The 24,479-nt window shown below is 40.0% G+C and overlaps 1 protein-coding gene across 3 annotated transcripts in view; it reads left to right on the top strand.

Moving 5' to 3' along the window:
- The window catches only part of CDH13 (cadherin 13), a 1,266,064-nt gene that overhangs the window by 452,176 nt on the left and 789,409 nt on the right, over positions 1-24,479 (top strand). For all 3 annotated transcript variants that reach the window (XM_074404611.1, XM_074404604.1, XM_003938055.4), the window contains exon 3: positions 23,751-23,959. In XM_074404611.1, coding sequence (XP_074260712.1) covers positions 23,751-23,959 — 209 coding nt within the window. The remainder of the gene's footprint in view (positions 1-23,750; positions 23,960-24,479) is intronic.

The following is a 24,479-nucleotide window of genomic DNA, read 5'->3' as shown; positions in this document are numbered from 1 at the left end:
GATATTAGCATCCATTATTTCATCTTCTGAGAGAGACAGCTTCTTCTGGAGGCAGTGACACAGAAAACCAGTGCTCTTGGTTTAAGCAGAGTGGATCAATAAGAGGTGTCTCTCATTTGTGTAGATTATGGTATTTATTCAAAGAGAGGATCAGTGAACTGTGGTTGAGTTTGTTATTTTAATTAATTCACGCTTGCAACTATTGTAGGTGTCTTTCTATATAATGGATGCTTTACACCCTCTCATTTTTTTCCTCCAGACAATTCTAGGCAACAGGCATCATGATTCCCATTTTATAGATTACCAAATTGAGGGTCAGAGATATCCTTCCAAATCTCACACAGCTGAGTGGAAGTACTCTTTTTATGTCTGAACCCAGGACCACTCTGGCTCCAAAGCTGATATTCTCCCTGCATATTTAGTGGCTATTCTTTAAAAAATATATATCTAATAGTCCATATTTAATAGTGGATAATGTATATTTAATAAACTCATTGAGTCATGTAGCTGCACAAGTCTTTAGGAGATTATGCCATCTAAGAAATTAAATATCAACTTCAGCATGAATAAATACAGATTGCTGGGGTCTACCCCCAAAGATTCTGATTAAAAGGGCTCAGGTGGGGGCCAAGAATGTGCATTCCTAACAAGCTCCTAAGCCTGCTCATGCTGCTGATCCTGGCACCACACTTTGAGAATCTTTGGTCCGTGTCAATTCCATCATTTTTGCAGTGAAAACAAATTGAAGGTCAGAGAGGTTAATACTATTTTCAACAATCAATAAATTCCCCTCTCGCCTGCATTAATTGTAAGAGAAAACTTGAATTATAGAGATGCCTGTCAGAAACGGAAATACATGGCCCCTTTTCTTGTTTTAATTCAAGAGTGTAAACCATAGGTGATGTTGTGCTTTCATTTTCTCCTAATTTATCTGCTTTTGAGAATTTAATCAAGAGGAACCCACTCATTTACACACACACACATTTTATTTCTCCTGCCCTATATTTTTTCTTTTCACTTTGAAATTTATGTTGCACTTTGTAGTTGTTCGGAATATTTTCCAAAATAACTCCTTTTTTTTTTTTTTATACTTAGAAAGGTTTCTATTTTTTTTTTAACTTGCCCCTGACTCATACAGTGACTTTTTGCATCCAAAGGCAGTGACCAAAATGATCCTTATAATTGATCGCTTCTATTCTTAAAAGTTTAAAATGGAATGGCATTTTTAAAAACTTGAATTCACCTGCACACAATCAGCAGCATTGTTTTCTAGCAGTAGCGTCAACAAACTAAATCCAAATTGAATTCATCAAAAGTGTTAAGACTTGAGTTTATACCTACAGAACAGTGTTTTGGCGTATCTCTTTCCATATGGAATAGTTAATTTGTTTTTTTTTTTTCTTTTTTTTTTTATGACACCCTGAGCCTGACAGCTGCCCCAACCATGGCCTAGGCTCTTCCCTCACTCACCTCACCTAACTAGCCTGGGTAGTTGCTGTACAGAGCCAGAAGGCTGAGGTTCGGACACCCCCAGGTTTTCCCCACTCCATGTACCCTGCAGGGGTATCTGGAAGAAAGGCCACTGGGTAAACTAGCAAATAAATCCCTGTAGGCCTCAGGGAGGACCAAATTCCCAGCCCCACAGCTGGGCTCGGTCCCTGTGTGGAAGTTATTGAATCTTTTCCTATGAGCCCATTCTTTGAATGCTTACTGTGCTGATCGATCCACAGGCTTGCCCCCTACAAGTTGCACAGTGACCCTGAGTGGGCAGAATTTTCTTTTTCTTTTTTTTTTTTTTTCCTCTTCTGTCTCCATCCCCTTTCCTAAACCCCTCTTTTTCTTCTGGTTGCATGCAATGTCTGTTTTCCCATTTTGGGGGGATCCCCCTGAGAACTAGAGAAATCACTGACCTCTTTCCCACCCTGGGACTTACAGAATCGGCCCTGTCAGGCTTCTATGACTCAAGACTCCCGACTCCTTGCAGAGAACTGAGAAACTCACTATGGGATTGTCTATCTGTTTTTTGTTTTTGTTTTTGTTTTTGTTTTTTAAAAAGAATAAAGAAGAGGAAGAAAGAGAAAGAGGAAGAAGGAGAGAGGATGGAGGTATTGCTTTATTGCCCAGGCTAGAATGCAGTCTAAATATGGGTATGCCTATAATTGTCCTTAATAATGGAGACATGAAAAAAATGAGGGAAGAGAATAGCAAACAAGGAGCCAACCAAGATTTCTTTTAAACTTCTAAGTTGATATGATGTGGTACTGATAAGAGTGTATATTTTGTATATTTAAAGTGCAGAGTTCTATAAATGTTAATTACATTTACTTGTTCCAGATCTGAGTTCAAGTCCTGAATATCGTTGTTAATTTTCTGTCTCATTGATCTGTCTAATATTAATGTTGAACTCTCCCACTATTATTATGTGGGAGTCTAAGTCTCTTTATAAGTCTTGTATGTCTGCGTATTCCTTTATTGGGTGCATATATATTTAGGATCTTTAGCTCTTCTTGTTGTTGCATTGATCCTTTTATCATTATATAATGTCCTTCTTTGCTTCTTTTGATCTTTGTTGCTTAATTGTAACTTCTGCTTTTTATTTATTTATTTTAGCTCTCTGGTTGGTTGGTAAATCTTTCTCCATCCCTTGTTTGGAGTCTTTGTGTATCCTCGAATGTGAGATGGATCTGGATGCAGCATACTGATGGGTTTTAGTTTTTTATTCAAATTGCCTGTCTTTGGATTGGGGGATTTAGTCAATTTAAATTTAGAATTAATAATAATATATGTGAGTTTAATACTGCCATTAGCTGGCTATTTTGTCCATTAGTTGATGTAAATTCTTCATTATATTGATGCTCTTTTTGATAATTTTTTTAGAAAGGCTGATACTGTTTGTTCCTTTCATATGTGTAGTGGTTCTTTCAGAAGCTCTTGTAAAGCAGGCCTGGTGGTGATGAAATCTCTGAGTGCTTGCTTATTCACAAAAAACTTTATTTTTCCTTCACTTGTGAAGCTTAGTTTGGCTGGATGTGAAATTCTGGGTTGAAAGTTCTTTTCTTTAAGGATGTTGAATATTGGCCCCCACTCTCTTCTGGCTTGTAGGGTTTCTGCTGAGAGATCTGCTGTAAGTCTGATAGGCTTCCCTTTGTGGGTAACCTGACCTTTCTCTCTGGCTGCCCTTAGTATTTTCTCCTTCATTTCAACCCTGGTGAATCTGACGATTATGTGCCTTGGAGTTGCTCTTCTTGAGGAATATCTCCTTATGGGTGAACCTGCTACAAACAGGGCTGATGAACGCCCTAATGGTTGTTACCCAGAGCCCTACTGAATCAAAAGAAATACTTAAAAAAAAAAAAAGAATCAGTGGTGGTTTGTGAACCTAAGATTAGACACATCCTGTGGTAACATCTACTATTTCATATTTAATGGCATTTACCAGTAGTGATGCTTACGTGTAGTTGGTTTTAGGAAACAGTTTTTTGGTTCTCCCCATTCTTTAAGGGGAAATTCAGATGTAATTTCTTAGCATTTTGTGGCTCAAGCTCAAACCAGATGGCTTCTCATTTTCTTTCCAGAGCACTTACTTCACACTTCTAATGTGTGGAACATGCAATATTATCGCCTAATTTCAAGTGGCTGGCTCACTGGCCAGACTCACAGTCATTACAGACAGTGTGGAACCTTTCTTCGGTTTTATGCACATGGAACACAGCACAATCTTTAGGACTCAATTTACTGAGGGTGTGTGAGACAGCAGAACAAAGTAGTAAGGAGTGTGATTTTTGAAACGAAGCAGATTGGAGACTAGGTTTTTCTGCATCTGCCACACAGCTTCACTATCGGCTCAGTTTCTTCCTCTGTTAAATGGAGAATTAATAGTAATATCACACAGAGTTGTAAAAAACTTATAAGATGATGAGGTCATGCATGCAAGGTCTTACCACACTGCTCAGCTCATGGAAAGAGCTGAATAAATATTAAATATAAACCAGAGCTCATGAGCACATTCAACCCCCAGGGAATTAGTTGGAAAGCAGTTGAGCCCCCAACTTCTACAAATGGTAAACTTCAAAGTCCTTCCTCTAATATATGCCAATCCCCAGGGACTTGTGCCCTCATGACCCATCTTGCTTCTGGGTCCTGTGCCTTAAAGGCTGTCTCTTTCCCCATCTGGGTCAACCAGACAGTAAAACGTGGCTCCTGTAACAGTTTGCAAAAGAAGCATACACACACACACACACACACACACACACCCCGCTGAGCAAGGTGAATGCCACTGAGAGTCTGGGGACCAAGGGACACATGTGTGATCTTCTACCATCTTTCTAGCCCTTTTCTCTCTTCCCTCCTTCTTCTCCTCCCAGTTAAGTTTCATTATCCAGTGCTCTTCAGCAATCATTATTTTACTCTCTCAAACTTCTACACCCAAGCCCAGGGTCTTGCTCTTCGCTGGGTCTACCTTTCTTAGACTGGAGTTGGGATTGAACATCTGTTTCATTTATTACAGCCATTATTAATATTTTCAAAGTTGTTATTAATGAAAGAGTGAGTAACACTGCCTCATTCTCCTTTTATTTCTCACCCACTCTTGTTGCCTTCAGATCACTAGATTTTATTTTCATGCCCTTTCCCCAGCCCAAGATTAGGTCTTTGTTACCCAGGACCATTTGAAATTTGAAAGAGGAACTCATCTGTGATACACAGGCTTACAAAACTTTAGGAATTCAGAAAACCATCCAAGAATAACTTATAAAATTACAGATGAAATATGTGTTATAGTTTAAATGCAGTATTTTCCTGAGTTTGTTGGATTTTTAAGTACTTAAAATACACAGTGACTATCCCTTTTCAATTTTCCAAATATAGCATCTAAATTTGGAGAGATGTTAAAACTATTTAGGGATTGTTTGGTTTCTTTCCTTTTTTTTTTTTTTTTTTTTTTGGCCCCTTTGCTCAAAGAAATAGTGCTTTGCTTGCTGCTAATGAACTAAGCCCTGGTCAAAGGAAAAAATAAAATAAAATCACTATTTTCCTACTACCTTTGGGCTATGGAATTCCCATTTCATTTTCCAAGAAGCTAAATTTTCAAATGATTTCACTTACACATTGCAGAAAAATTAGACTTCTTAGTCATTTGGGGGAAAATAATGACAGACTCCCTACAAGAAAAAAAAAGTATGCATACACACACACATATATATAAATGACAAATCACATTAAAAGATGACAGATCACTTTAAGTCTGGAAAAAAGACCCTGAAGACAAATTGTTTTGCACCTGAACTTGATCTAAGCAAGATGCCCAGCTAATAGCTTGGTTCTAAATTAAATTATTGTTTTTGATACATAAAAATATAGATAAACAATTCCGTTTGGCACTTCGGGCTATATTTATTTTCTCTATGAGTGCTTGTCCATATATTTAATGACTGCAGATAATGGAATTTTAAAGTGTATTTAAAAAGTTAAGCCTCTTGAGATTTTATTTTAAATGGAAATATCTCCCAGCAGCTTGTATTTTAGAAAATTAAAGGCAATACAATACACATGCGTGGGGAGAACTTTTAGGTGTTTGTTCATCATTTTCCCCACTCTGCTGATTGTCTTTGTGGTTAATCTTGGAACTGACAGTGCAGAATTCACTTTGGGTGAGTTTACTTGCCTTAGCACTTAGGTGGCTTGGAGTAAATCAAAATGTGAGAAAAAATATGACCTTGACCTACAGCAGTGATCAACAAACTTATTTTGAAAAGGATTAGAAAGTAAACATTTAAGGCTGTGAGCCAGATATTCTGCTGCAGCTATCCAACTCTGCTGTTGCAGTGCAAAAGCAGCCATAGACATGTAAGTGAATAGTGTGGCTGTATTCCAATAAAACTTTATTTACAAAATAGTAGTGGGCCAGATTTGACATGCAGGTTGTAGATTCCTGACTCCTGGTTTGGAGCCGTGACTTCACAACTTGGTGTCATCCTGTATGAGTATGAGTTCAGCTCCTGGATTCAGTATTTCAGTTAGGCCCAGTCTAGCAAGTTCACAGTGCAGCCTTCTGTACACAGCTGCCATAAGCAAGCCATGAAGCCCACATGTCAATGTCATAATCACATTTCCCTTTCACGTGATCTGTACACACCTTAGGCCCCAGTCCTCAAAAGTGGGATTAAAACCCGTGGGAAGAGCTCCGAATAAATCTTCTTCTCCTGTCCATCTCACCACAGAAAAGCAGATGGACAGAAAAGCAGAAAGAAAATCGATAACTTGTCTATCCCTCAGAGTTAAATGTCAGTGTGATACCTAACATAGAGACAATCTGACGGATCATGAAAGTCTGATTCCTTTAGAAAATATATACCGAGTGCCTACTGTTTGTCAGCCTCTCTGCTAGTGTGAGAGACACAAGGTGGCTGAGGTGGCCCAGTCCCTGCAAGCATGGAGGTTTTATTCTAGTGAGAGAGAGAAGAATCCAAAAGATGGAAGCACGGTTTGCCCTAAGTTTCCTCTTGGAAGTTGGGACTCTGGTAGGCAGCTGTGTGACAGCAGAAAGAAACATCAGCAGCATCTATATAAGTATGTCTTCATTCAGTAAAACAAGGATAACAGGCCTTTGCTAAGCATTGGAGATAAAATGGCAAACAAAATACTTTCTTCCTTCAAGAAGCTCACAGTCTGAGAAGGAGAAAAGCCAAAAGAACACGTAATGACAATTTGAACTCCTGATTATTCTGACAGATCAAGCAACTAACAACAACAACAACAACAAAGGAAACAGAAGTTGCCAATATTATAACAAAATGTGTAACCTCCCTATTCATTGAAAGAACTTCAAAATAAAACCACACTCTCTTCTAACCATCAAATTGGCCAAAAAAATAAACATTATATTACCAATTATTAGTGTGGGGTGAGAACTCTTAAGAGTAGAGGCCAAATCAATTTGAAAACAAAAAACAAAAAACAAAAAACAACAACCTTTCTGGTAGATAATTAGTTAGCATCTAACTAAATTTGAAGTGATGTTTCATTTGAATCAGCAATTTCAGGATGGCTCTCAACTACTTGAATATATGTGCAGAAGTCAGGTATAAATGTATTTATGGCCAGGCATGGTGGTTCATGCCTGTAATCCCAGCACTTTGGGAGGCCGAGGCGGGTGGATCACTTGAGGTCAGGAGTTCAAGACCAGCCTGGCCAACATATTAAAACCCTGTCTCTACTAAAAGTAAAAAATTAGCCGAGTGGTGGCCCATGCCTATAATTCCAGCTACTCGAGAGGCTGAGGCAGGAGAATCACTTGAGCCTGGCAGGGAGAGGTTGTAGTGAACTGAGATCATAATACTGTACTCCAGGCTGGAGGGAGACTTTGTCTAAAATATATGTATATATATTTTTTTACTATTATACAGTTGATAATTAATGAAACGGGAAACCTCAGTGTTGAGCAAACAGGAACTGCTTTAATGAGAGCGTATTCATACTAAGAGATAATATGCAGTCATGGAAAAGTGATCTATATAAACTGATGTAAAAAGTATTTAATAACTTTTAAGAACAAACCTACCTAGTAAACTGTATAAGTGTATATATGTGTGTGTGCGTGTGTGTACATATATACACACATATATATAATATATATATAATATAGTTTATAAATTTAGTAGAATAATTTAATAATCAAAATGTGTGGCTAATGCGGGAAGCCAGGGTTTGTTGCAATGCTAACATGCTGCATTTTCCATTTCACTCCAGTGGATTCCATTTTTAATTTTTTTTTTTTGTATTTTAAAATGACTGTTAAATAATCTGAGTTAAAAGATGTATACCAATTTAAAGACTATCCGCTGGGAAATATCACCCGTAATTCTAGAGGAGGCTCTGCAATTCAGTGTTCAATAGAATAACCAAATCTCTACCCTCAAAGTTCCTTGGTTACTTTAAAAACTGTATTGCTAAAAAGAGAAAAGAAAAGTCATTCTTTTCTGCCTGATAGCTCCCCAGCATATGTAAAGTAGTATTCCTAGTTATAGTATCTGAAAATCAACATAATCCAAAGGTCCTCACTTTGTAATGTTGGCAGTAAGATTCCAGCATCTTAGCATTTAAGTGTTTTCAGATTACATCCATTTAAACATCTGTGATTCATTATTGTAAATATCACAGTTGTGGGGACCATATGCTTCAGCTTGCATGTTATATCTATAAAGAAACTTTATATATATATATATATATATATATATATATATATATATATATATATGAAGAAAAAGCACGAGCAATAAATCTCAGGAACCTTAGACTTGTCATGGGTATGTGCAAAAAGAACATTTTCAAACACATGGGGCTGTCTATAATCACAGTAATATACTTGAGATCCCATGTAAGAATTCTTCAATTGCAAAAGTTGCCACTTTTGATGGAAAGCTATGATTTGCATTTGGCTTGTGCACTTCCCATGATAATTCAAGTAGGGTGGAAAGCAGCACAAAAACCTTCTGCTGTGCTGGCTTTTACTTCTTTAGGAAATATGTGAGGGCTATTGTTGTTGAGTAGAGAAATCAGAGAAAAATGGGATACCTTTAATAAGGGACAAGACACTCTTGGCAGGCATCCTTCTCCATCCCCATGAGACTGGAGCTAGAGATGCTGCCATATGGCATAAGGGATGCAATGAAAATCACTTGGCCACTGGAAGATGAATAGGCATGACCTACAAGGCTGATTATTTCCTTGCTTACACCAGAAAACCCACATGTGCATACAAGAATTAATTGTGCTTCATGTATTATAAGCCCAATCATTGTATTTTAATTTCTGGATAAAGTCTTGTCAACTAGACAGAACCAATTTGTAATCACAGCTGATGAGTATCTCACACACTGCAGTTAGGGAGGAGGTGAATGAATTAATTGGTTACAACCAAAAAGAGTCTGCTAATGTTTTTTGATTGCCAGCTTTGTTCTAGGGCTAGTGCCAAGACTAGCCAGAGATATGGAGATGAAACTGCAGGAAGCTCTTGCTGTCAAGGATCTTCCAGATTACCAAAGGACAGGTTAGATCAGGAAAAAATTTTACAGGTGTGCAAGCTGGCCTTCTGCAGTCTATTGCAGTTTGACTGGCATCCCTGCTGGTTATTATCAAGCCACCAGCCTTGTCAAAGCCTTGGGCATTCCCTTTAGGAAGGAGACCCATTGTTGCCTTGGATGTTACTCTTGAGCCCTCAAACACTACCCGGCTTCTGGAAAAAATTCTGGATCCTGTTTTGGAATCCAGGTAGCACAAGGCCATCTCTGCTTAGAAGCATTCTAGATATCCACAGGGAATGAAGAATGGGCTGTTTAAAATACCTCTCGATTTTTTTTATACAAAAGATGCTCATCCAGATACTGGCTATACATCATTTATGACATTTATGAAAACCAAATTTGACATTATGAAGTCCATGGATCAAACTTCTGTGCTGTTCTTTTCTCCTCCATGGTGTTTTGTTTGATGAGAACTTGGAATGCGTGATGGCTTCATAGCAGAATAGCAGGTGTTGATCCGAAGGAACTTCAAATCTCAAGAGTTTTTTGATGAAAGTTATAGACAGATCAATGATAGAAAATTTCAAACTTATTTTCCCCAGCCATTAACGAAAGAATACTAGTAATAGCTCTTGACTATATTTAGGGGTTCTTCACTATCTTTAGTGGGTGCATAAGGATTTGTCTGGACCCCATTCATTCATTTTCCTTGACCCTCTTCAGAGCTTGAGTGATTCCTAAGCTTTGACCCTCAGGGTCTTCTGGCTTCTACTTTCTGGATTTCTGCTGATGGATTTAATCACTGACTTCAAGATTCTGCTCAATTGTATTTTGACACCTCTCTAGACACAGACTGTTTGACTTCCCGTTAAGTCCCAGTCTGCTAGGCTGCAGAATAACTTCTAACATTTACTTTGGATCCCATCATTTGAAGGGTTTCTCTCCCCTTCCCAAGAAGCTGGTGGATTCTAGATTAGATGTAAAAATCAATCCAGCTTTATTGCTTACAGATGTGTGATCTTAAGGAATTTTATTAATCTCTCTGAGCTTCAGATTTTCTCCCCTGCCTTCATGATACTGTTGGAAAATGGAAAGAAAAATAATGTTTATCAAGTATTTAGTCTACTTACTGACATATAGAAAATTGTTCATAAATGGTGGGTGTTATAAATGGTAGATCTCAAACATGAAATACTATTAGGGTTTTGTACTATTAGCACTATTAGGGTTTTGTAGAGTGACTTGAATATCTAGAGAAATAATTCATGTAATCCCCAAGGCATGTTCATATGCACCAAGACCCTTTGATGCCACAGCCATTTATACCACTTGGGTAAGTGTAAAACTAGCATAAAAGATGTCCTGCTAGCATCCTCAGCTGGGTCATAATCCAAAGCATGATGTTTTACAAAGGTTTGATATGCAGTAGTCAATTTATCCAGTTTTGTGGATCAAGTAGGTTGGAAAACAAGCCCAGCAAAAAATAGTTTGGTAAATTTTGTGAGAAAAAAAACCTCGTCTTTTTCACTCAGTAATTTTTGCTTTTAAAAAATATAGTAATTAGAAAATATAGGATGGGGCACTGAAAGCCTGGCCTTTGGAGTGGGGTGAACCTGAGCTCAAACCTAAGTTCTATGCTTAAACCTTTGCACTATGAGTAGCTCCGCCTCTCGCAGCTCACTTCATTTCCCCTTCTGTAAAATGGTTGAAATACTGGATTATGAAGATTGAAGTGATAAGGAACACTGACCCTTCAACGTGACAGCCCTGCCAATAATTATGGGGTCTAATCTTCTAAACTCTAAGTATCATGAAGATAGATGCTGTGTCACATTCATCTTTGGTTGATGTTTATCCCTTACTGCCTACTGTCTTGTACATTATAAGTCAGCAAATCATGTTTTTAATGGGTTAATGGATGAATACATTGAGCTTTAGAATAACAGAGTTTCCCAGTTGTAAGAGACATCATTCAGTGCTAGAATTTCTTCCACAATAATCCTGATGAAGTCATACAGGTTCCACTTGAAAGTATCCAGTGACAAGCACATTATTTCATCCAGAAGGAACTAGACCTTCCAAATGGTAACCTGAATTTCTTTAGGTTTCTCCCGTATAGTCATGCCATAGTTTAACCATAGGTATATGTTCTGAGAAATGCACCATTGGGTAATTCAATCATTGTTTAAACATCACAGATTATGCTTACGCAGATCTAGAGGGGATAGCCTATTACACACCCAGGTTGTCTGTTATAACCTACTGCTCCTGGTTTTTCTATTTTTAAATCTTTTCTTATTTTCTGTTTACTTGTTGAACTTCTTTGTTAAAAGCTATGACACAAACACACACATTTGCCTAGGCCTACACAGGGTCAGGATCATATATCACTGTCTTCCACCTCCACATCTTGTCCCATTGAAAGGTCTTTAGGGGTAATAACATACATGGAGCTGTGATCTCCTATGATATCAATGCCTTCTTCTGGATACCTCCTGAAGGACCTGCCTAAGGCTTTTTTACAATTAATGTTTTCTTTCTTTCTTTCTCTTTCTTTCTTTCCTTCCTTCCTTCCTTCCTTCCTTCCTTCCTTCCTTTCTTTTTTTTTTGAGACAGGATCTCACTCTGTCACCCAGGCTGGAGTGCAGTGGCAATATCTCAGCTCACTACAGCCTCTATGTCCTGAGCTCCAGTGATCCTTATGCCTCAGCCTCCCCATTAGCTGGGACCACAGGTGCCCACCACTCCACCAAACTAACTTTTGCATGTTTTGTAGAGATGGGGTCTCACTATGTTGTCCAGTCTGGTCTTGAACTCCTGGCCTCAAGTGATCTGCCTATCTGGCCTCTTAAAGTACTAGGATTACAGGCAGGAGCCACCACACCCAGCCAGTAAGCCTTTTCTTAACAGGTAGAAGGAGAAGTATATTCTAATAAAATAAAATAAAAAGAATAGTACAGTAAATATATAAACCAGTAGCATAGTTGTTCATTATCATTATCAAATATTATGTATGGTACATAACTGTGTGTGCTTGACTTTTGTGAGTGGCAGTACAGTAGATCTGTTTACACCAGCATCACTACAAACACGTGAGCAATGCATTGCACACTGACATTGTGACAGCTGTCTCACTAGGCAGTAGGATTTTGTCAGCTCCATTATAATTTTACGGAGTTGCTTTTATATATGTGTTCCTCTGTTGACCAAAATATCGCTATGGCATATGGCCATATTTGGACAAATCTGAGATCATGCAAATATTAATAGTTGCATTGTTCTGGCTTGTAGCCTCACACCTGCATAGCTGTAAGACCTCAACGTACTCTCCTTCCTGGCCTTTTATTCTGGTTATTTTTGGAAGACCTCAAGGAATCTTTCACATGAATTCACAAATTCTTCCATGTCCAATCCTTCTGGCCTCTTTAATGATTAACATTCCTGGGAAACTCTTGGAGGAAGTGCCTCCCCACTGCCTTCTGTGGGAAAAGTCTATGTCCAGGATACCCAAACCCATGCGCTGATCAAGGCACCACAGACCCTGTCACTGTTCTAGTCTTCTCTCTACCAGAACAAAGCCAAGCTGTACTCCACTCAAAAATGGGCAACACTGCTGCTCAATGTAACAGTTTGCTATTACAAAACAAAATAAAAGTGCTTGAAAATACCTAAGGTGTGTGTGGTTTGTGAATCTTTGAGTTGTGCATGTAGCTTTCTTTTTCTCTGAACTATGGATCTATAGGGCTGGACTAGGAAACCAATATCGGGTTCTTCTCTTTCTTTCTTCTGGTTATGCCTATCTCTCTAGGTGCTCATGCAGAAGTCATCTTCCTCATAGGCCCCCTTCCTCCCCAGGTATATCTGCTCATGCAATAGAGAGGTAACTAGGAAGTCACAAGACTGTCAAGGCATCAAAAACAATCAGGCTCTGATTCCTAATTTAGGCTTAGCCAGGATACTTTGCCACACGTCTCTAGACAATTCCAACTGCAAGGCCAAGCACTCTTAAAATTCCAGTGGAGTAAAGCTGTAGGGAGTCAAGCTGTCCCATTAATTTACCTTAGAGATGTACATTAGGAGAGGACATATGCACGTTAATTGCTATACACATTGAAAACTAAGGGCCTTGTCAGAGACATGTGCCAGTGTTGAAAATATCAAGAAGGGATCTCTATAAATCTGAGACTTGGTGATTCTCAAACTCGCTGAATCCTTGATTTTTGTTTCGCTGAATGGGTGACTTTCAAATCAACTTACTCAAATCTTCACTTGAGTTTGTGCCATCATTCTTAGTTTTGTTCGGGGAGTTTCAAATGTGCTTAGCTGCCAAGTTGCAGTTCTGCTATTTATTCATTCAACAAACAGGGTTGACTATGTACTGTGTCAGGCACTGTGCTATATATAAAGTAATTCCAATTTGAAATACAAATTCCTGGTGATTATAAACACCATAGGATAGATGCTGCACAGCCTTCTATCAGGAAAACCTGCCATGTTTTAAGGAATCCATGGCAAGAGGAAAATGTAAGGCTGACAAAAGAAAGAAAGAAAGAAAGAAAATAGATTCAAAGCTAATGGTTCAGTTTTTAATGGTAAGAAGAGAAAATCCCTTGAAAACAGATGTGGGCTCTGACTTTTTCCAAGAGGAAGCCCTTAAGTGTTACCTGAAAAAAAATAAAATAGGTATCTGCTGAAGATGGCTTGACTGTTATCATTCATTATATCTTCCACTGACGTGATAGAATTGAAACTCTCTTTTATCAAAGTTGGAACTGATGCACGGAATGGAATTAAGACTGTTTTATGTTTATTCTGCACTTATCAAGTTCTATAAAGTCTTCGGAGGTGAAATTTACTCCTGGTTTAATCAGTCTTGCTTAAGAACACTCCCAGAACCTTATAGAAGCTCTGCAATGTCAGCATTGACTCTAGGCCAAACATGGAACACAGAAGCCTGATACACGTGTTCCAGAACCAGAAGAGTAGAAAGAATCAAGGCTGTCTGCTATGCTTATTAATTCACTCATGGATCCGACCCAAAGTGGGCGAGACTGCACCTATGTTAATGAAGACTTGATTGACTAGAATGCTGGAGAAATGACAGTATTCAGGAAAATCAAAGGAAATCCTTTCTGTTTCTCTTGTTTGGGCCAATCCAAAGAGACTCTGGACTAAGCCCTTGTGAAAGCTTTAAAAAGAAGTCGGTGCCTCTGGATGTCAGTGGAATACTGAGGGATATGAAGAGCAATTAAGTGATGGTCTGTATCCTGGAAAGAGTCTGTCCATTGCTCCTGAATTAAATGTTACTTTAGTTGTCAGAAAGACACTACTTGCCATGCCCCAGCAAAGACTTTGCAGATTAACCAATATGCAGGCCCTTCATGCTGAAGAAGGACTGAATTATGTTTTTCCAAGTAGGAAAGGAATACCAGGATAGCTGGGTCTCTCCAGTCTCAGGCAGAACAGACAATCTACATTCTGCTGCACTGGGGCAGTGCCTAGTCTCTGTGATGTGCTGGAGACAGCTAGTAAAGGTACTTATGAGAGCTGGTAAAAATTTTGGAAAAGTTACAAGCCAATTGAAGGTACATCGGTACCTTGAAGTAAACAATGTGTAGAGTATTTAAACCATAGAAATTGGCAAATGCTACAAATCAGGACTTTTTCTGTGACTAACACAGCAGTGAAACAAAGTCCTTCTCTTCTGTGTGTACATATGAAGATCCTGGAAGTGAATCCTTGTATATCTGTCTGTGGGAGGGCTACAATTTCTGGGATGACTGATTTGAAGCCTGCAATTCTGATTCATACACATCCTTGCACACGTGTACAAGCAGAATCTGACCGTCAATGAAAAGGCCTCACAAGTTATGTGCAGACTAATTTGCAAAGTCTCTACAAATACATGTAAACTGTAGGACAATTTATCCATATAACATGTGAGTGTATAAATTATAGATTGGCCCCAGCACACTTACAAGAATAGCACAGAATCCAAATAGTAGTTCATACCCAGCTCTTTGAGCAGGACTGTTCTATATCTGGCAGATAAGTTTAAATCCATCTGCATTTCATTTTTTCCTGGGATCATAACACAGCTTAATTTGCTTCCTTATCCATTTTTAGATGGTAAGAAATCTATGCTTTTTGGATTTTCATCCCCAAGAACTACCTTCAAAAGAAAGAAACGGAAACACATAAAATCAAGGTCGGGAAGATTAAGCCCCTTAATTCACATGTCAAACTTTCCATTTCCATTGTGGTTTTGTCTCCGAGCTGAAGTTTGTCTTTTTGTGACATTTGCTTTAAGCCCAGGGGACGTTTTGAGTGGAAACACTGCTGAAAGCATAATTGAAACTCTGAGTGGTGCCTTTTGTCTAATTTGCATTTTCCCCCAGGTGGGGCATTTTCACTTCCCCTTCTCTTCTCCCAGGGCATTCAAAGATTATCTCAAAGAATGATATGTTGTAATTTATTCCAGTAAATCCCCATGTACAGTATATTATATGTATGTATTTTTTTGCTTTCAAGAAGTTATTTCAAATCTGTGATAAACTCTGTAGGAAAGTCATTCATAGGTTCAGAAGAGTACAGATAGTTCATTCCCCCCTTCAGATAGAGGTTTTTGATATTTGTTCACAAGTTTAATTGTTTAGTCAAATCTTTCCTTTCACTTATCCACATAGTGGATTCTATTTGAGCCACATAGGAAGTTGTCTCTATAGAAACAAGCATTTTTTAAAGTAGACATAAACTATTCAGTTTTATCCTTAAATATGTCTTTGAACTCTGTGCTCGAGACACATACGGTCTCACTATCTACTTAGAAGTTGGAGAATCACTGACACTTTGGTGGCATCAACAAAGTCAATAACATGAAACAACAATGCAGGGTTGATGGCATCAGATGCATCTTTAATAGGGAATTTACGGTATGATTATGATTGGTAAGAAAGTAGTCTTCTTCCAGGAGAAAGAAGAAAAAATAAAAGAGAATGTTGTGGTTTGTTTCAGTTTTGAGTCAGCGCTTTCCAGTTTATCAGAGCTGTCCTTTAGATATTGCCAAAGCCATGGCAACAGGAGCAATTCAGAGTTTTCCCTTTCTGGGGTTTCTGTTTTTATCAAGACTTCATTATTTATATTGAATACGTTATTTCTTACCAGATATTTGCATATCAGAGCCCTCCTGGATTATAAACCTGAGTAGGTGGATCCAGGCATGAATTTGTCTAACTGAAGGCTGGCTGGAGAGGAATGTAGTCCTGGCCAGCATTTCAAGAGGGTGCAACAAAAGTCACTATGAAGGTTTTAGTGGATACAAGGACAAACTTACTTCTTTTTAATTTGGCTATTTAGATTTGTTTTAATATTTATTAGAAAAAATACCTGGCATATTCAACATACATTATAAAGATTGCTTTCAAATAATTTTATAATCTAAAGGATCAGTTAGTTAAAAAACTTAAGTAAATAATCAATTTGGTATGAGGCAGCAGTGAAATTGTGAGCCTGGAAGCTAAATGATTAAAGAACACATTCCCCTAGGCAGACTGGCATAGCACTCAGGAGTGTAGGTTTTAGAACCAGAAACCACACTCCTGAGTTTGGATTTGACCTTGGTTCACATAATAGCTTCATTGCCTTGGATAACACATGCAACCTCACTAAGTCTCAGTTTTCAGAGGGCAACAAAAGTCCTACCTCAAAGTGAAGATGTGAAGAAGACGACATGAGGATTTATTGCACTCATGAATGTAAGGCTCACAGTGTAGTGCCATTACTTTAGGAAAACTCATGCCTTTTGTTTTGTATGAAGTTCTCTCCACTAACAATCCATTTGGAGAATATCGAGCAAACCTTTGTTGATTCTATTATGGGCAGAGCACTGTAATTTCACTCCTTTAATATCATTTTTCCTTCACAACTGTGCACATGAAGTAGATAGAGCTTCACCAAAACAAGTGAAAGGATTCAGTGATGGGCAAGCTTGAATCAGAATCATTAACCCCATCCCTTGAACCCTAGCACTGATGCCTATAGTAACCATTTCCATGGCAACAGCTTGAGGCTGGCAAGGTACCTGACTAGAAGGAATGACAGGACAAGGTAGAGAAACCAGCTGGAAGAAGGAACCTGTGTAGGAAAAGGAAAGGGTAGCTTCCTTAGTGCCCAGGATTATGGTAATAATGGTGATCATTCTCATTCATGGAACACCAAGCTCTGTCTTAAGTGCTTTCTGCATGTAGGCTTGCCTTACCTTGTTTACACATACCATAAGGATTACAGTACCTTTCAAGAAGATGCCCACTTTACAGATGATAAAGACATTGAGGAGTAAAGAATATGGATGGTGTATTAGTCTGTTCTCATGCTACTAATAAAGACATACCTGAGACAGGGTAATTTATTAAGAAAAGAGATGTAATTGACTCATAGTTCAGCATGGCTGGGGAGGCCTCAGGAAGCTTATGATCATGGCAGAAGGAGAAGCAAACATGTCCTTCTTCACAAGGCGGCAGCAAAGTGAAGTGCAGAGTGGAGGGGGAGAACACCCTTTGTAAAACCAGCAGATTGTGTGAGAACTCAGTATCACAAGAACAACATGGAGGTGGCCACCCCTTGATTAAATTACCTCCCACCAGCTTCCTTCCATGACACATGGGGTTTATGGAAACTACAATTCAAGATGAGATTTGTGTGGGGACACAGCCAAACCATATCAGGTGATTTGCCCAAAGTCACAGGGCTCCTATACATAAGCAAGGATAGAAAGGGGCTTAAAAACCCACCCTTAAAACTACCCTTTCTTGGAGAACAGAAATAATAGTTGCTGTTATGCCAGGTCCCCAACCTCTACTCTTTTCCAGGAATGGCTTGGAAATTTAGAGAGCTGTCACCTCAACAAACAATTTATTATGTAAGTTCCTAGTTCCTGGATTTGTCTGCATTAGGTTCATCAGGGGGAGCTTTTCAGATACTAGTGCATGCAGACCCCAACTCAGCACAATTGTATCATAATTTGGGGAGAGAGTGGGGGCAGGTATTGCTATTCTTTTTAATGCTCCTTTGGCAATTTCGTAGATGGCCAGCCTTGAGAAAGAACCATGGCCTAAAGCACCTGTTCCCGAGTTGGTAAGTGGTATCAAAAATATACAAAGACACAGTTATGCAAGCATTAGGTATTTGATTTAGAAGACCAGGAAGGGTGCTTGAAAGTATTGAGTGCCTGTGATGTGTCAGGTCGTGATATTGCATTTGTTCTCTCAGTGTGACCTCACTTGGTACCTGTGATGACCCCAGAGGGATTTGTGAGATGCCCAACGGGGCCAGACTGGGGCAACTGTCCTTTGTCCTCTTGCCCATCTATTCCTAGGAAGTAGATGTGCCCAGAGCTTGGGCTATAGAGACAGACTGAACAGATCAAGGACAAGTTCTTGCTCTATGCCTTTCTGGACATGGGACTACAAGCCAGTTAGTGAGTCTCTCTGAGACTCAGGCTCCTCTCCTCTAAAATATAATATGATACTTACAGATTATAGACTATGCATTCTCATTGGGGCTATATTTCCCCCAAAGGGGTGAAATAGGTTCGAGGAGGGGACAAAAATTGTACTTAACAAATGTAACATACAGATATACATGCAGTACCTAAACAGATATGAGCATATCTGTGATATTAAAATTTTATAGGAATAGTGGCAATTAGAAAAAAATTCTTTTTTTTGAGACGGAGTTTCACTCTTGTTACCCAGGCTGGAGTGCAATGGCGCGATCTCGGCTCACCGCAACCTCCGCCTCCTGGGTTCAGGCAATTCTCCTGCCTCAGCCTCCTGAGTAGCTGGGATTACAGGCACGCACCACCATGCCCAGCTAATTTTTAGTATTTTTAGTAGAGATGGGGTTTCACCATGTTGACCAGGATGGTCTCGATCTCTTGACCTCGTGATCCACCCGCCTCGGCCTCCCAAAGTGCTGGGATTACAGGCTTGAGCCACCGCGCCTGGCCAGAAAAAAATTCTTAAAAGAGTCCTCAGGGGAGTAGATAATGAAAAAAACAAAAGTTGAGCAACCCTGCTATAGAATTGCTACGAGGCTAAAAGGAGGTACAGTTTGTACAGTCCTTTGCAAAGAGCCTAGCACTCAAGGACCATTCAATAACTAGTAGATGCCATAATTGTTTGTCCAAGTGTCACTTCATTCCAAATGTACATACTGATTCCAACCATTCTTCAGGGCTATGCAAGTTTTACTGGCATTATAGGGACAGATAAGGCACCACCTTTGACTTCACCAATGAGCTAGGTCAAAGCTAAGCACAACAGCTGAGCACCATTATAAATGGATACACACGGGATCTGGGGGCCAAGGGGAGAGCATAGCTGAGTTCTTTGTTTCTTTCCACTCCCTCCTTCTGGGTTCAATGAAGTCAAAAGGTCACTAGGGACCTGTTTTCCAAATTCACAGCCTTGGCGGCAGCCTCTCTTTCTCACAGCACAGAAGGGAGACCCCCAATCCTCCACCATCACTAAAGCATCATTTTGCTCTGGAGAGTAATTAAGTGGAATTATTATTGATGGCCTCCCATATGGGAAAACATTCTGCTCATTGCTGGAGACGTAAAGATGAATGAAAGAACAAGACTCAGTTTCTTCTCTTGTTTCTGGTGCAAAAAACAAATGCTTAATATGGACACGTTGCTATAACATGATATGAAAGGTCCTATTTGCAGGAAACTGTGAGAACACAAAGAGAATGTTTGAAGAAGTTGATTCAGTTGACTCTTGAAGAATATGCAAGAGTTAACAGAGTGAAAAAGGTGAGAAATGCCTTCTGCAGAGAAGGAGCTCTGTGCACAAAGTGTGGGATGGTAGTGTAGGGAGATACAAGAGAGGGTGAGGTGTGAGGGTTGGAGTGAAAACAAAGGCAGAGGGGACCTGATGGACAGCCTAGACATGGAGGACCTTGAGTGTGAAGTATTGTTTTGCAATGACGATCTGTAGTTGTATGAAACTCAGGTGGAGAAAACCTAGTCTTATAGTTGCAACTGGAGAATCCAAGATTTCCTCCAAGGAGCAGGGCTGTCTGGCCCCCAGTACCCCACATTGCCTGGGCTCAGCTTATCTCCATTCTCACTTCCTTGCTTGCTCCCTTGCTGTGTGCATCAATCTTACTGGCTTATTTCCAGTTCTGTAGATGCCACAGTACCTTTGCATATGTTGCGGTTTTCTCTGCCTGCCGTAGGTCCCCTGTTGTTGATAAGAGTATTAAATTAATATCTGTCTTCCACATTAGACTTCAAATTAGGGACTGTGCCTGTCTTTGTTCAATGTTATAACCTTGGCATCTAGCATGATGTAGGTTCTCAGTAACTGTTTATGTAAGGAAGAAAGGGTGGGAATAAGGACCTTAGCTGTGAATCCAGAACCCCACAAACTTTCATATACCTTTCCCTCTATCCCATTCACTCCCCAGCTGAGACTGTCTGCTTGGAATTTGTTCAAGGGTTAGGGCTAGAACCTAATGTGGCAGTTGAAACAGTAATTTCCTGTCAGGCCTTGTCATTTGAGTAGTTTGCCCCCAGTGGATGAATACTAATTGGCAATGACAGTGAAAGCAACTTTGGTGTTACTTCTTCATAGTTCACTTCCAAAACGGAAACTAAGCATGTTGAATTAATCTTGGTTACCAACATGGTTAGACAAAGTGAGCAAGTGTCTGAGAACTGCAGGCTCCCAAAAGTCCACTTGTGTGTCCATGCAGTGATGGCCCTATAGCTGACTTAGCCATGGAAAGCCTTAGAACCATTGCAGAGGGACCAAGTGGCACCATGCAGTGCTCTTCACGACTGAGCAGGAACATGAAAGCAGAACTGAGAAGGGCACTCACAGCACTCTACAGTAGTCCCTGCTTTTCCTCAGGGGATGAATTCCAAGACCCACAGTGGACACCTCAGTCCGTGGATATTACCCAACCCTATATATGCTTATTTACCCTATACATATATAGTTATGTTAAAGTTTAATTTACAAATTAGGAACTGTAAAATATGAAAAATGATAACTAATGATAAAATAGAACAATGGTAACAATATTCAAAATGACACACAATTTGAAACTTATGAATTGTTTATTTCTGGAATTTCCCATTTAATATTTTCAGACCTGTGTTGACCATGGGTATCTGAAATTGCACCAAGCAAAGCCATGGATATGGGGGAACTACTGTATTCAGGTTTTGATAAGATTTCAGAAGGGTTGTATTCTCCATGAGGTATCGTCTTTATTGAAAACATGCAGTGGTGACAGGCAAATGATCCAGAGTTCAAATCCTGACTCATCATTTACAAAGTGTGTGTATCGGGCACAAACTTTGCCTTCTATGAGCCTTGGTTTCCTTATCGAGAAACTGTGGGGGAAGGGGATCAAAATAGAACTTCATTCGTTGTCATTGTAAAGATTAATTAGAATGATATGTGCAAAATCTGTAACACCAATTCTTGAATGTGAAAAGTGCTCAGTCTGCATTATCCAGTATTATTATGAGTTAATATGATTATCACCATAAGTATCATCCTCCCAGAGTAGAAATATAAGCTTCGATTTTCAGATATTTATTTGGCATTCACATTGTGCTAGGACCTATGTAGATGAGCTTAGATGAGCTTATATTTACATGGCTTTAGCAGTGTGCTAGGTAGAACCTAGGTAAATATTGTTACCAAAAGATGTATACGAGAAAGTTCCTGGCAATAGTATTTGGATCGCCAAGCAGGAAATAATCCAGATGCCCATTGACAATAGAATAGATAAATAGACTCAGTACAGTCACATAATGGAACACTGTATGATGATTAAGGTACATATAGTAGCCTAGATACTATATAGTGATCAGTGATTACTGTTACAGTGATTAGAATAAACTACCATGACTCACAGCCACATGATGAATCTCACAGAATGTAGTGTTGAATGAAGAAGGCAAAGAGGAAAGAGTGCATATTGTATGATTCCATTAGATGGAGTGCAAATGCAGGTAAAACCAATCTATGGTATTAGAAGCTAGAATAATGTAGCCTCTGGGAAAAAGGGTAGGAATTTTACTCAGGAAAGGAGGGAACTGGTAATATGTCATGTTACGGTCTGGGTGCTGGGCAGTTGGGTGTGCTTACTTTGTAAAATTCATTGAGTTGTACATTGTGATGTATGCACTTTTCTGTGTCTACATTATGATTTGATTAAAGGTTTACTAAACAAATGAGTCTGTTCAGCAGAGAGCAGAGAGCATATAGTACAATTTTATGCTTGCCCACAAGGGGCCTCAAAGTCTACAGCAGAAGGCAGATAGGCAATGTGGGCACAGACAATGAGTTATGACACCGCAGTAATAGAAGTTTGTACCACATGCAGAATCACCATCAAAGGGAGCATGATCAGCCATCACAGCCTCTGCTTGTGTCAATGCAGTGTGCTCCATGTGGTTCATGCAGGGGGCCCATCTTCCCCATTCCTTCCCACACATGACGAAGCCATTCTATGACAGGGACCTTGTTCACTTCTGTCCACTCTCCATGTCACTAGCACCACTGCCTTCATTTTGGACAGCCATCTTTGATAAAACACTGAAATGGTTGAAACTGGTTCTCTTGGCCTCTCTTCCTGCCCTTCTTTAAACCACTTGTTATAACCCAGATATGCAAATTACAATCTTTGTATTGGGTCCTCTGGATTCTTACAAAGCACCCTGCGGGCTGGGCATGGTGGCTCACACCTGTAATTCCACCACTTTGAAAAGCCCAGGCAGGTGGATCACCTGAGGTGAGGAATTCGAGACCAGCCTGGCCAACATGGTGAAATCCACTTTCTACTAAAAATTAAAAAATGAGCCATGCATGGTGGTATGTGCCTGTAATGCCAGCTACCCAGGAGACTGAGGCAGGAGAATTGCTAGAGCCTGGGAGGCAGAGGCTGCAGCGAGCCAAGATCGCACCACTGCACTCCATTCAGCCTGAGCCATGGAGCAAGACTGTCTCAAAAGAAAAGCACCCCGTGTGATTCTGAAGCACTGCTCCCCACTGGAAGCAGAGCACACACCCTATCTTGACCCTCTCCACACAGCAAATCATCCAGGGCCACCAGAAAGCACCCTAACTTGCTGGCTTTTCCCAACTTGTCTCCCAGACTTTATCAGCCTCATTTCCAACCTTCCCTTCTAGATCCCCAACATCCCTGCCACCGTTTAAGTTTGCCTCTGAGCCAAGCATGTCATTAATTCTCTTTCCCTGAATCCATTTTGCTATTTATCCCTCATCCCTGTGCCTTCGAATAGCCTGTAATGTCTTCCAGATTCTTACGGGCCATCTCATCTCCTGCTCATCTTCAATACCCAGCTTGAATACTGTCTCTGTGAAGCTCTCCTCAATGCCCCCGAGCACCCTGTGGTTCTGCTCAGTCACCCACACATGCCAGGATTAGATCACTTCCCTCAAGTGTGCATTCTCAGAGCTTAGCACCTGCCTGGAATGTGCGAGGTGGTCAAGGGTGTGTCTTGATTGAGTGAAGTCTTCCAGCACAAAGTCACTTGGGTACAAGCGGCTTCCTGTGGGATAAAGCGCAGCGTTTGTGAACTCTGGGGTGGGGAACTATGTGACAATTCACATTTGACAGATCAGAGATGTCTCAGAGCTAAGCTGCCCAACCTTCTCATGTTCCTTCTGTTGTTTTGTTTCCTAGTGACCTTCAGTGACTGTAAGGGAAATGACAAGCTACGCTATGAGGTCTCAAGCCCATACTTCAAGGTGAACAGCGATGGCAGCTTAGTTGCCCTGAGAAACATAACTGCAGTGGGCAGGACTCTGTTCGTCCACGCACGGACCCTGCATGCAGAAGACATGGCAGAACTCGTGATTGTCGGGGGGAAAGACGTCCAGGGCTCCTTGCAGGTAACACATCTGTTTGAGATAACCTGGGTTCAAGGAGGACATTAGGTTCTGCCTGTCTTATGTGGAAAGTGGGTCTTTATTATATTGACTAAGATTCTTTTTGTCATTGTTGTTGGAAATGACAGAAACCCAACTCTAAATATGTTGGGGAGGGGCAGTGGGAATTGACTGACTCATGTAACTAATTTAGGGATAGTTCATGGGTTAATTCATGTAACTATTTTAGGGATAGTTCTGCCTTCAGGCATGGCTATGTGCTGGTATCCAAATGATGACATCAGCTTTAATCCCAATGCATCTCGTGGTTCCGTTTTCCTTTTATTAGATATACTGAGACGGTCACATCTCTTTCTGCCTCCCGGCATGGGGGTCTCAGCAATTCCTCTTACTTTCCTGGTCTGAAGTCACCTGAGATACCATCTCTTCTAGATGATGCTAACAAAACCTTGAAATTGAATCTCATAGGTTAGATCATGTGCCCACCCCGAACTAAACCTGGTGTCCATTGGGTTGTGATGTT

Source organism: Saimiri boliviensis, chromosome 1, assembly GCF_048565385.1.
Source record: "Saimiri boliviensis isolate mSaiBol1 chromosome 1, mSaiBol1.pri, whole genome shotgun sequence".
Taxonomy (NCBI): Eukaryota; Metazoa; Chordata; class Mammalia; order Primates; family Cebidae; genus Saimiri; species Saimiri boliviensis.
Note: the sequence above shows the minus strand (reverse complement) of the source record. Positions and strands in the feature narration are given on the sequence as shown.